This window comes from Macaca mulatta, chromosome 15 (assembly GCF_049350105.2).
Source record: "Macaca mulatta isolate MMU2019108-1 chromosome 15, T2T-MMU8v2.0, whole genome shotgun sequence".
NCBI lineage: Eukaryota > Metazoa > Chordata > Mammalia > Primates > Cercopithecidae > Macaca > Macaca mulatta.
Window position 1 is genome coordinate 81,850,557 of NC_133420.1, and position 14,718 is coordinate 81,865,274.

Below are 14,718 nucleotides of genomic sequence, written 5' to 3' on the forward strand. Positions count from 1 at the left end.
GTGGCGGGTGCCTGTAGTCCCAGCTACTCGGGAGGCTGAGGCAGGAGAATGGCATGAACCTGGGAGGCGGAGCTTGCAATAAGCTGAGATCATGCCACTGACTCCAGCCTGGGGGACAGAGCAAGACTCCTTCTCAAAAAAAAAAAAAAATTCAGTTAGAGCCCACCACTCTTCTGAATAAGATACCCCAATAGGTTCCGTGTTGCTCTTCTACAAAGAAACACACCAATGACTTTCCATTTCACTCAGAGTAAAATCTATATACTTAAAGTAACTTAACAAGGCCCAAGGAGACCTGCCCCACATTTATCTCTCTGAGGTCACCTTTCACTCCTCTCCCCATAGTTCTTAATCCAGCCACACTTGCCACCTTGTTAGGCAAGCTCTTGTCTCATGAGCTTTACATTTGTTCTCTCTGCTTAGAATGCTCTTCATCAGATATCTAAATGACTCACTTCCTCTGTATTTCTTTTCAAATCTCACCTATTCAGAATGATTTCTTCTGCCACCATACACAAAAAAGCCCTATCACTCTCCATCATGCTCCATCTCATGCTGTATTATTCTTCTCCATAGCACTTATTACCGTGTCTCATGTGCTTATCAGATTGTGACCCTCTCATCTGAATGTATGCTCCATGAGCACAAAGGCCTTGTTTTGTTCCCTAACAGCTCTTCATCACCAAGAATAGCATCTAACACATAGTAGAATATCAATAAATATTTGTGGAATATATATTTAGATATATTAATTAATGGAGAGTTGTAGTTAACAGTATGATTCCTGCATTTTACTATAAATTTTATAGAAAAATATACTTTCAAATTTTCTATCTATTTATCTATCTACCTATCTATATCTATCTTCCATATAACATGACAGCCATCATTTAAACAGTCCATAACATGTACTTATTTTAAGGTCACCTCATTAGCTACATAAACATTCTCATTCAGAGAAACATGCTCAACAGTATCTATCCATTATTCATTCATGTGATTTTCAAACGCCACATATGTATGACATATACAAAGGAACAATAATAAAATTACATCAGATTTCTCACCAAAAAATTATGCAAGCCCAGTGATAATGACATGATATCTTCTCAACATTAAGAAAAAAACACACTTTTTTCTTCTGTCTGGTTTAAGACAACTGCATAAAAAACATTATAAATCTGTACTGATGGGCACACAATGTATAAAGATGTAATTTTTGACAATAACAGCATAAAGGGCAGGTGGAGAAACAAACATACATAGGAGCAATGTTATATATTGACATTAAGTTCATATGAATTTCTATAAGATTGCTGTAAATTGTTAGTTATAATTCACCCAGGGTAACCACTAAGGAAATAACTGAAAAATACATAGTAAAAGAAAAACAAAGGGATTAAAATATCACACTAGAAAATATTACAAAAAAGGCAGTAATGGAGGAAAAGAGGAACAAAACAGACATAACACATATAAAAAATAGCAAAATGGCAGATTTAAATCTTACCTTACCAATACAGACAGTCCTTGACTTAAAATGGTTTAACTTACGATTTTTCAGCTTTACAGTGGTGTGAAAGCAATACGCATTCAGTACACTCCTTGACTTATGATATGGCTACAACCAGATAAACCCATTATAAGCTGAAAATATTATGTTAAAAATGCACTTTCTACTTGCAATATTTTTAACTTACAATAGGTTTATCAGGACACAGCCTCATCTTAAGTTAAGGAGCATACATTAAGCCCTTAAATTAAAGGTGGACATTAAGACAGAATAAATTTTAAAATCATAATTCAACTATATGGTGTCTACAAGAGAAACACTTTAGATTAAGAGGCACATATGTTGAATGTAAAAGCATGGAAAATGATATAACATGCAAACAGTTACCAAAAGGAAGCCGTGGTGGCTATATTAATATCAGACAAGATAGACTTTAAGACAAAAATTGCCACTAAAGATAAAGGACATTTTATAATGATAAAATAATCAATTCATCAAGAAGAGATAACAATTATAAAAATACATGCACTGAACAAAAGAACCCCAAAATACATGAAGCAAAACCTGATAGAATTAAAGAGAAAAAAAGACAATTAATAATAATGGGGAAAAAAACTAGACAGAAGATCATGGAAACAGAAGACTGGAAGAACATTACAAGCCAATTAGACCTGAAAAAACAGAATAGAACAGAAAGGAGAAATAGACAAACCTACAAGTATGGTTGGAAAAATTCAACGTATCTCTTAGTAATTGATAGAACAAGTATAAAAAATCTATACAGTTAAAAACCTAAACAACGATATCAAGAAACTTGACCTAAATGACATTTATAGAATATTTTACCCACAAAAGTAGGATACATATTCTATTCAAGAACTCAATATAGATGGGTAAAACATCAGAGTAACCATAACAGAAAAGAGAATGTGTGAACTTAAGGAAACATCAAGGTTCAAGCAAAGAGAGAAAAATCTTTGAAGATACAAAAAAGAGCTCAAAATATATATGGAATACAGTGAAAAGGTCTAATATGTGTGTAATTGGAATCTCACAACGACAAGAGAGAAAGAATGTGTAGAAGTCATATGTGAAGACATTTTTACCACAAATTTTCTAACAATGAAGAAAACCAAAACCACAGGCCAAGGCTGACAAAAGCTTTAAAAACTGAAAAATGAAGAGAAGGAGAAACACTACCACATTTACATCATATAAAAACTGCTGGAAACCAAAAATAAAGAGAAATTATAAAAAGTAAACACAAAAAGCACATACTACTGTTAAAGTTGCAACAATAAAAGACATGCCTTCTCAATACAAAATACAGAAAACAACGTGTATCATTTTTAAAATAAAGAAAGAAAAGATGATGCAAATCAACAGTTCTATCCATCTAAAAAATACTCTTCAGAAATAAAGGCAAAAGAAAGACATTATCCAAAAAATACAAAATGAGAGAATTCACTGTGAGATGAAGTCTACTAAAATAAATACTAAAAGGAGTGCTTAAGGCAAAAGGCAAAAGATCCTAGTGGGAAATACAGAATTACAGAAAAGAATAAAGGGGTTAAAAAGTGTAAAAATTCTAAATGATATTGATTTTTTACAACAACAATATTTTATAGAGTAAAATATATGTATAATTAAAATGTAAGACAATAACAATAATTGGTGATAAGATAAACAAGTTACAGTGTATTAAGTTCCCTGCATTGTATAGAAAATGCTTTTAAAAATCAGTTAAAATGGGCTTTAAAAAGTCAAAGATTGGGAAGTTCCATTTATAATAATGACAGAGTAGATCCTATCAGAATAAATCTACCACATATGACCATTTAAACTCCAAGCAAATTATAAAACAACTACCTGAAGACAACAGAGAATGATCAAATGTAGGCAGAATCTAGATAAGAACTGATAGTTGGGAAATGGAACAGCATTGGCTAAGTTACCCATTTTGATGATTTTTACCTTAGCAAGGCTCACAACAGAAATAATATTAGGAGACTAAAATTCCAACAGAAACTTGCAAGAAGTAATTAATGGCTTGAAGAACTAGAGGACAAACCACTGTCATACCACTGCAGCTACAAATTGAGGGGAAAAATTCCAGAAAAGAAAGAGTCAAAACTATGAACTCATAACTGAACTGTTCATGCATTGAGCAGACCTCTAAGCAATCTGAATAAGGTTAAGAGAACTAAAAAGCAATTCACTGCAACCCACCTGATGGGAAGCAGGGCTTGGAATTTAAATCTGATCTAATTAAAATTCTGATTCATATATTTATTTCAACACTTCCATGAGTAATACAACAGAAACCAGAGTCTCTATAACATATATTTTACAATATACACCATATAATTCCAAGTTAGAGGAAACAATATATGACCCATATTCAAAAGAAAAGGGAAAACAATAGTGATCAAACCAAAGAAGACCCAATAGATAAGGAAAATACAGATTTTAAAGGAGCTATTTTAACTATTATAACAAGGACTTATATTTGCAGAATAATTCACATAAACGACTTAAGAGCAAGTTGGACATAACAGAAATTTCAGTTAAACTGAATATAAAGTAATAGAAACCATCTAATCTGAATAATATGGATATAAAACAGTTTTTAAAAAATTAACAGAGCCAGCTGGGCGCGGCAGCTCATGCCTGTAATCCTAGCACTTCGGAAGGCCGAGGCAGGTGGATCACCTAAGGTCAGGAGTTTGAGACCAGCCTGGCCAACATGGCAAAACCTCGTCTCTACCAAATATAAAAAAGTTAGCTGGATGTGTGGTGAATGCCACTTGGAAGGCTGAGGCAGGGAATCACCTGGACCCAGGAGGCAGGGATTGCAGCGAGCCGAGACCACGCCACTGCACTCTAGCCTGAGCAATACAGCAAGACTCTGTATCAAAAAAAAAATAAAAATCAACAGAGCTTTACTAATCTGTGGACCAACATTGAAAAGTCCAACATAAGTGAAATGGTAATGTCAAAAAGAGAAAAGAAAGAACAGGAAACAAAAATATTTGTGAAAATAATATCAAAATTTTTCTCCAATTTGGTTTTAAAATTATGAAAATCAAGAAGCTCAACAAACCGTAAGATGGATGACTATAATGAAAATCAAGCTTGGGAATATCATAGTTTAAATGCTTATAGTCAAAAGTAAAATCTTGGGGGGGGGAAAAAGTCAAAGAAAACTGACACATTACCTTTAAGTGAATAATGAAATGAATTCCACTGAATTACCATCAGAAACTGTGGGTCTAGAGGATAGAAGAGTAAAACTTTTAGATTAAAAAAAAAAAAAAAAAAGCCAGTTAATTAATCCAAAAGGAAGGAAGAAAAAGAGAGGCAGAGGAACAAAAAACAGGATGAACAGAAAACAAATGATAATATGGTACACCTAAACCCAATCATAATTATGTTACAATTCAAAGGATTATTAACACTGCAATGAAAAGGAAGAAATTGTCAGAATGGATTATAAACAATGGGATCCAAATATATACACTTTAAATATACAGTAACCTATGTGCTGAAATTAAAAGAATGAGAAAGTTACACTTTGTAAAATATAACCATTAAAGAGAAGAATTGGCTATACTGACATCATAAAGGTACATTTCAAGCCAACAAAATACTATAGTTAAAAATGGCATTTTATAATGAGAAAGCGTTCAATTTATCAGAAAGACATAACAATCATAAATATGCATAGAACTAATAAAATAGCTTTAAAACGCATGAAACAAAAATTGAGAAAACTCAAAGGAGAAACAAAAATCTACAATTATATGGGAGATTTTAACACTCCTTTCTAAAGCAATTGATAGAAAAACTAAATACAAAAATCATTAAAGAGATAAAAGATCTGAATACTATCAAGTGCAAAGACATAATTAATAGTGATATTTAAGGAGCACTCTGCCCAGTAGTTGCAAAATACAAATTATTCTCAGGTACATATAGTACTTTCACCAAAACAATATGCTTGGCCTTAAGTCTCAATAAATATAAAAATATAGGCCGGGCGCAGTGGCTCACGCCTGTAATCCCAGCACTTTGGGAGGCCGAGGCGGGCGGATCACGAGGCCAGGAGACCCAGACCATCCTGGCTAACACGGTGAAATCCCATCTCTACTAAAAATTTAAAAAAAAAAAAAAAAAATTAGCTGGGTGTGGCGGCGGGCACTGGTAGTCCCCGCTACTCAGGAGGCTGAGGCAGGAGAATGGCGTGACCCCAGGAGGCGGAGCTTGCAGTGAGCCGCGATCATGCTACTGCACTCCAGCCCAGGCGACAGACCGACAGATCGAGACTCTGTCACAAATAAATAAATTAATTATATATATATACAGTAGTCTTATCAAGTACTACCTGTGACCACAATGGAAGTAGATTAGAAGTAACAATAAAACAGTAAACATACACATATACACACACACAAATATTTCAAAAGTAAACGAGACACTTACACTCTCCAAACAGAAAATCCAAAAGGAAATCAGAAACATTTCTAAACAAATGCTTATTTATAGAAATTGAGGAGCTTATAGTAAAATTACAAAAAAGCAAATGAGCAAGAACATAGAGAATATTCTTGAAAAAGAATAAAGTAACTTACATTACCCTCATGTCAAAAGTTACTATAAAGCTATATATATGAATAGGCACATATCTGGACTCTGTTCCATTGATTATTTTGTCAATTATTATACTAATACCATACCATCTTGATATTTTAGCTCAATAAATAAGTCTCAAATCAGGGATTGTAAATCCTCCAACTTGTTCTTTATGAAACTTGATTTTGCTCTTCTAGGTTCTTTGCATTTCCCTACAAACTTTAGAATTGATTTGTCAATTTCTTTTTTTTCTTTTTTCTTTTTGATACAGAGTCTCGCTCTGTTGCCAGGCTGGAGTGCAGTGGCACGATCTTGGCTCACTGTAAACTTTGCCTCCCATGTTGGAGCAATTCTCCTGCCTCAGCCTCCCAAGTAGCTGGGACTACAGGCACACGCCCCCATGCCCAGCTAATTTTTGTATTTTTAGTAGAGAAAGGGCTTTCACCATGTTGGTCAGGATGGTCTCGATCTCTTGACATCGTAACTCACCGGCCTCGGCCTCTCAAAGTGCTGGGATTACAGGTGTGAGACACCGCGGCCGGCCGTCAATTTCTTAAAATAACAGAAAAAGCCTCCTGGGAGTTTGATTGGGATCTTTTGTCTTTTAAAAAACAAACAAACAAATAAACAAAAAAAAAAAAAAACAGAAAAACCCACCTGGGATTTTGATTGGGAATCTTTCTGTCTTTGGGGGAACAGACAGATTTCTTAAATGAAATACCAAACCAATAACTATAAATGATTAATTTGCCTAAATTAAAATTAAGAAGTGGCTGGGCGCGGTGGCTCACGCCTGTAATCCCAGCACTTTGGAAGGCCACAGCGAGTGGATTACCTGAAGTCAGGAGTTCAAGACCAGTCTGACCAACATGGTGAAACCAGGTCTATACTAAAAATTCAAAATATTAGCCAGGTGTGGTGGCAGGCGCCTATAAGCCCAGCTACTTGGGAGGCTGAGAATTGCTTGAACCCAGGAGGTGGAGGTTCCAATGAGCCAAGATCGCACCATTTACTCCAGCCTGGGCAACAAGAGCAAAACTCTGTCTCAAAAAAAAAAAAAGAAGTAATTTAATTTCTGTTCATCAAACGACACCTTGAAGAAAATCAAAAGAAAAGACAAGTACACAGTGAGATATCTGCCATATATTAATTTACTAGGGATTAATATTAAGAACATATAAAGAGATTTTGAAAATCAATAAGAAAAAATTCAGTAGAAGATTGAACAAAAGACATAAACAGATATTTCACAAAGAAGACACACACTGGCTAGTCAGTGATATGCACGTAAAAACCAAAATAAAATATTATTTTATACCTATTCAGTTGGCAATGAATTAAGAAGTCTGATAACACCAAGTGTTGAGTAGGACAGGAAACAACCAGATCTCTTTTATATTGTTGGTAGTAGTAAAACCGATAAAACCACTTTGAAAAACAGGTGATCAGTATTGTCTAAAAGTAACATTTTCATACTTTATAATCCAGGATTTCTACTCCTAGATATATAACTCACAAAGATGCATGAATGTGTATGTCAAGAAACACGTGTGAAAATGTCAACACTAATATTATCCATAACAACAAAAATGGAAATAACAAAAGTTCTCATCTAGAGATACATGTAAAAATAGTTATGATATACTCACATATAACAGAATATTTTTAAACAGGGAAAACAAAGAGCTATATCAAAAAACATGAATAAATCTTAGTAACATAATGATGAGTCAAAATTGCCTAACCCCATAAACGACACATTATATCATTTTTATGAATGACTAAACAATAACCTGTTTCCTCATAAATTTGTATATGATAAAACTGTTTTAAAAAAATCAAAATGATAAGAAGTTCGGTGATTACCTCTTATAAGAGAATCAAAGCACATACAAGTAGATGTAAGCCATTTGTAATGATCTAGTCTTTGGATAAGTTGGTTGAACCAAGGGTGTTTATTATAATAAAGAACTAAACAAAGCCATTAAATTAAATTGTCATATGCATACAATAGTATGTCATAACACAAATTTTATCATTGATCCAATATTGTGTACCTGAAGTCCAAAAAATGCATACAATACGGTACAATCTTAAAAACTGTTGTCGTAAGGTTGAGTAATTAGCAAGACAAATGTGGTATGTTCAAAAATTACAATCCATTTCTGAATTTAATTAATACATTATAAAATTTAAAGAAAAACTATGAGTGCCTTAAAAACACTTAAATAAATTCACAGAGATTTTTGTAAAGATGTGTAGAGTTGAAAGTTGCCCTGAAGATTATCTAAAAAGGTGCCATTTAACATTTTCTATATGCTAAGCTCTGCACTTTACTGGCACTATGTCATTAAAGTTCATAAAAATCTATGACATAGATACTATTAATGTCAACATTTTGTTTATGAGAAAGTTTTGAATAAAAGGGCTAAGAAATGTGTTTAAGTTCACAAAGCTCACAGAGCTATAATTAATCTCAGGCTTATTTGAAACCAGATCCTACATATTTATCTATACATTTATACTACCTTCATTTACCAAAGGAAATAGTAAGAAAGGTTATATGGCCTGTCCAAAATCATGTATCAAGGTAGTGACAGAATTAGGACTACTGGATATTAAGTACCGCATACCAGGCATTATGGCAAGTACTTTATGAAACTTACTGTTAGATACTCTTTCTATTCCATTAGCTCATTCAGTTAAAAAGCCTCAAAATGGGCATGACTTATTAATTTGCTTTTCAATAATGTATATCAGCCAAATGTTTCATTACGATAACTATATTTGCTAGACCACATATTTCTACATGCATTTCTATATGAATCTGTATTGTAATATTCATGCTTACAAACAGTATAAAAACAGTATAATGCAAAACTATCTGCACACTTCTTACACTTCAATAAATGCAAATATATTTAAATTTTCATGTTTTAGTCAATTGTAGGAGATTTAATTTGATATTACACTGAATAACAGTTTTAGAAAATGTCACTCACCTGTGCTGAGTAGTCTGGATCACTTTCTTGAGATAAAGGATGAGGTGCTCCCTGTGATTCCTGAAGTTTTTCTTTTAACTTAGCATTTTCTTGCTCTTTCTGTAATAGCTGATCCTGAAGATTAACAACACTTTGCCGGAGCATAGCTTCATTTGATTTTGTGGTTTCAAAACAAATATGTAACTCATTGTAAAGCTGTTTCAAAAAATATATCCAAATTATATTAATAATCAAAAAAGCTATGTGTCTGTGTGTGTGTGTGTGCGTGTATATATACGAATTGTATAAACATAGGTCTTGTCCTCAGGTTATTTTAATAGAGAGAGAAAGAAGATATAAATACAAAAAAACTAACTAAATTCTATAATAATATTTTTAATATTTAATTTAACATTTAAAATTTGATAATAATAACTAGAAAATATGTTTAAAAAAGGTGATATGTATTATTGGCCAGTGTAATATAGGAAAAGAAGGCCAAATTTCTGAGGAAGAAAATACTTTAAGCTAGCTATATTAATCATGGAGGGAATTATGACCTGAACTGAACCATGACAATATAATTGGAATTGACCAAAACCAAAAAGTCATTCTAAAGATAGAAGAAATGTGAAAAAAGTTATGTACAGTGATAGGAAAGGACAGAAAGGAGCATAAGGTATATCAGTTTAACTGGACTTAATATATACATTTGAAAGAAAACAAAATCAGTAGTATTTCATTAAGAGTTAATTAATGTTGAATTCTACATTCTTATTAAGTATAATTTAGTATCTACTGCTAGGAGGAGCAGAGGAATAGTAAGAGACAAAGTCAAGCAATAAGGCTGTAGATAGAATGTAAAGACTCTTCAATACCGGATTAAGAGGATGGACTTGTTCTGAAGGAGTTACTGAAAACCTTAAACAGTGTGAAAAGATAGAAGCAATGTTTTGAAGACTTACTGAAAACTTTAAAACCTTTTTAAGTCAAGGCAATAAGCATTCAATAAATTTAAAAGCTTATTAAAACTATGAGATACCATGACATATAAGTGCTATCATACAGAGAGTAATATAGGGTTAACAATGGTATGCCTCCAGTACTTGTGAACTTGCTTGGTACTGAAAATCCTAATGTATAATTGTGATTTAATGAGATATAATTCAATCTGTGGTAGTTGATTTACATACAGAATCTGTATGTATATCTGTGGCTGATACTAGAAAAGTGACCTAAGTGTGAAAATGTGTGAGTGTGTAGTGTGTGTGAGTGTGTGTGTGTGTGTGTGTGGTTTTAAAGGCTAACAGTAAAATCTTACAATAAGAACAAAACCCCCAAGTGTAAAATCTCAAAATTATGTAAATGCTATGATAAGTTTTTAGCTTTGCTCATTTAATTAAAGATACAGAACATCTTCCATCAGTTTGCCTTGCCTCATGGGAAGAAACTTACATACATAAGATTGTAAAGCTTTAGTTCATCTAGAAACCTAGGATTTGTGTACATTTCTGTATGCATGTTATACCTCTGTTTTTTAAATTTAAGATTTAAAAAGGCTTGTAAAAACCTTTCATTAATACATCTCCTGAAACATAATTTGTCACAAAAATAAGACCCTCCAAAGTTCCACTCCACTGGCATATAATTAGCTCAATATATCTTTTATCTTTTATTTTTTAAAAAATGTATCTCTGGCTGGGCATGGTGGCTCATGCCTATAATCCCAGCACTTTGGGAGGTCAAGGCAGGCGGGTCACCTGAGCTCAGGACTTCGAGACCAGCCTGGGCAATATGACGAATCCCCGTCTCTACCAAAAATACAAAAAATTACCCGGGCGTGGTAGCATGCACCTGTATTCCCAGCTACTTGGAAGGCTAAGGTGGGAGGATCACTTGAGCCCAGGAGGTCGAGGCTTCGGTGAGCCAAGATTGTGCCACTGCACTCCAGTCTGGGTGACGTGGGGAGACACTGTCTTTAAAAAAATAAAATTATCTATCTATATTATTGTGGAGATATTTAAAATAATCCACTTCAATTTATAGCCAAAGTCTAGGCAATTTTTTAAAAGAACAGTGTTGCCTATATGATTTATAAAAAAATTTAGAACATCAATTGATATTTTCCCTTCCCATTACCTTTATACCAAGGAGCATGTCCAATGTCCTTTCCACAGCTAATACCATCAGATATTCTAGGAGGGAAGAAAGAGTAGGAACCTGCCAGCTTTCAGGGACAATGAAGAGTTCAGAGTGCCTACTTGTACTGTGCTGCTGCTCTCATGACTAGGTTCAGTGTAGAAAAGAAAAAAGCAAACCCTGGACACAAAAGCTAACCTGGCTAGGGAGAGATGAAGCTATGATGAGTGAGGGTCTTCTCTTCACTGCACAGTCACTTTTTCAATGAAAATTTAACCACTTCGTAATCTCAGGTGCTTTGTTTACACTAACCAATATTTACCCCATCAGTACAAATTAATCCCTCTGAGGTAAATAATAGAAAATATTATTAAAGAATTCACATATTTCAAAAATTTGAGAATCTCATGGACACTGGTAAGTGCTGACAAAGAAAACTACATACCTTCCGTCCTAATGACCAAGGTACAGGCATGATGCTAGGGTATGGTCAGGATTGAGGACCAATTTACTGGCCTCTAGTGCCAAATTTGTGGTATACCTTACTCTTGGGTGCCACATCTTGGTACCTTCTTCTACAAATATAAGGCTCTAGGCCGATTCATTCATGGAAGAAGGCTCTATCTTAATTTATCTCCTCTCGTCTAACTACTGCCTTGCTTCATAAAATAGAGGACTGGCCAAGCACGTTGGCTCATGCCTATAATCCCAGCACTTTGGGAGACTGAGGCCGGCAGATCACCTGATGTCGGGAGTTCAAGACCAGCCTAACCAACACGGAGAAACCCTGTCTCTACTAAAAATACAAAATTAGCCAGGCATGGTGGTGCATGCCTGTAATCCCAGCTACTCAGGAGGCTGAGGCAGGAGAATTGCTTGAACCCAGGAGGCAGAGGTTGCAGTGAGCTGAGATCACACCATTGCATTCTGGCCTGGGCGACAGGGAGAGACTCAAACTCAAAAAAAAAATAAAATAGACGACTAATAGCACTCTTCTTGTGTTCTCTACTTTGCTCTCTCTGACATGCAGTTTAAGCAGGTGCATTCCTATTCAGAAGTTGCCTTGACTTGATGTGATATGACTAGGTGGGTAAGACTACACTGGTACAAACTCTGTCTTGCACTGAATATCCATCCTTCCAAGCAGCGGGTGAAAAAGAACTGAGAAAGCCCAGAACAAATTAGATCAGCTTTGCTCTAGGTTTTGGAACAAACTCTTATCTTATTCCTTAGCTTACTCCAAACATACATCTCCTACTTGCCTGTTTTCTTTATTGGCTGACTGGATTTCACGTATTTAATAGTAATGAGATCACTCAGTTGTGAACTTAGAGTACAGGAAGCAAAGATAGTCCTCCAGCCATTTTTAACTCTAGGCCTCAGTCCAGCAGTAAACTTCATTAAAACAGCCTTCAACAAGGTTAAATCTAGCTTTATTTCTAAAGCGTTTTTTGGTGACAAGACCTCAGGGTAATAAAATGTTTATTTCTCTAGGAGATCCTGCAAGAAGGCAAAAGCTTAGGATGTTCCAGTGCCCTGGGTAGATTCCATCTTATTCTCATTCCATTAGTAAGAGTAGAGTAAAAAAACACAAAAACAAAAACAAAAAAACACACAAAAAAACAAAACAGTGCTCAAGTGAGTAAATTAGGCAATATGATAAATTCATTCATCTGCATTGCTTTAGGCATACTGAGTTATATTCTTCCCTATTAGCAAGAAGAGTCCTACAACAGTTTTCAGAGAGGCTCTTTTCTCTATAATTTATTTCCTCTAATAATCCAAAAAGTTCAAATGGATCAGAATTTTTTTGTAAGATTCTGGCCTATAAAAACGTAATCATGTATTACATTATATGCTTTAGAAGTATCAATCATTATAATTCATAAGCAATATATTATCCTTACTATTCTTCATGCTATTTTCTATTGAAGACATTAAAGTGAAAAAGGTTAAAAGGATCTCCAGGGGACAGAAAGCAAGTTAGAAATAAGACCTTATACTCCAACTCCTTTAATTTTCAGGGGCCTAGACTGAAGAGCCCCTTTTCAAATATTTTATTAGTGTTAAAGAAGTAAATGATATCTTATGTATCTTAACAATTTTGAAAATGTATATGTTCTGTTACCCAATGATACTAATTTAAGAATTGAAATCATCCAAATCTAGTAAATATACTACAGCATTCCCTCAGTATCCACAAGATTGTTTCCAGGACCCAACTGGATAACAAAAATCTGCAAATGCACAAGTGCCTTATATAAAATGGCATGGTATTTGCTTATAACCTATGTACATCCTCCTGTATACTTTAAACCATCTCTGGATTACTTATAAGATGGAATTTTCCCAGTGGTTACAATGTAAACACTATGTAAACAGTTACTATACTCTTTTTGTATTAATTTTTATTGTTGTACTGCTATTTTTTATTTTTTTCCCAAATATTTTCGATTCATGGTTGAATCCGTGAATGGGGATATGCCCTGTGGATACAGAGTACCAACTGTATTTGCAACACTGACTGAAACAATAAATTCTTCAAGTGAAAACTGTACTATTTATAGCCAAAAATGAGAACACTAATTTAACATGTAATTTCATATGCTAACTCCTTATTTTCCCTCTTTGTTAAGTTTGAGTAATATTGTCACTAAATAGAACAAAAAGTTATAAAATACATGTTAGTACCCCAACCATGTTTGATGGTCTAGAAATCATAAATGCTGATATAATTCCCTATCAATATTTAAATCATACACATATATAAATGATGTGCAGACATACAAAAATATTAAAAATTATATGAATGGCTACATGCTCAGAGGAAGAGAACACATTAGATTACTTTTATTTATCTTGGTAGGTGTTTTCTCCTGGAAAACTCTTCCACACTAAATGTTTGGTAGACTTGTGTATGACACTGATGATTCGTTATGGAGAGCTCTGGGACAATATGACTCACCTCTGTGCTCAAAACCTTTTTCAATTTTCTTTCTTTACCTTTGTCTCCCCTCCTCAATTCCCACATCCTACCACTTGGGACAATTGTTTTTATCTTTTCAAATAATTAAACAGGTATTATGATACAAATCTACTTAATAAATGAGAGAAAGAATGGGGAATGGAAGGGCAAGGAAAAGGGGTGAAGAATTGAGAGAAAGAGAACACAGGAAACAAACTTCATTAGAAACAGTAAACTAAGATCTGATTCTTAAAGAAGTTTAATATGAATTGAAGACAAATTGTTAGTGTAATATTTTTAATTCAGCTCATCTAAGTTTTAGAGCTAAATCCCAATTATTATTCAAAAATATTAAAATGAATCTATGTGAAAATATGTTTGAAATTTTGAGTAAATAACTTCATCTCATTATTGCAAGGATCATTATTCAAATTGAAAAACAATCTAAAAATATGTGTAGACAAGGAATAAAGACAATACATATAATG

General features: G+C 33.9%; 1 protein-coding gene across 8 annotated transcripts in view; it reads right to left on the reverse strand.

Annotated features, from left to right (window-relative positions):
* CNTLN (centlein) overlaps positions 1-14,718 on the reverse strand; it is a 367,082-nt gene that overhangs the window by 193,429 nt on the left and 158,935 nt on the right. For all 8 annotated transcript variants that reach the window (XM_077966047.1, XM_028835147.2, XM_015117646.3 and 5 more), the window contains exon 8: positions 9,148-9,342. In XM_077966047.1, the coding sequence (XP_077822173.1) occupies positions 9,148-9,342 (195 nt within the window). The remainder of the gene's footprint in view (positions 1-9,147; positions 9,343-14,718) is intronic.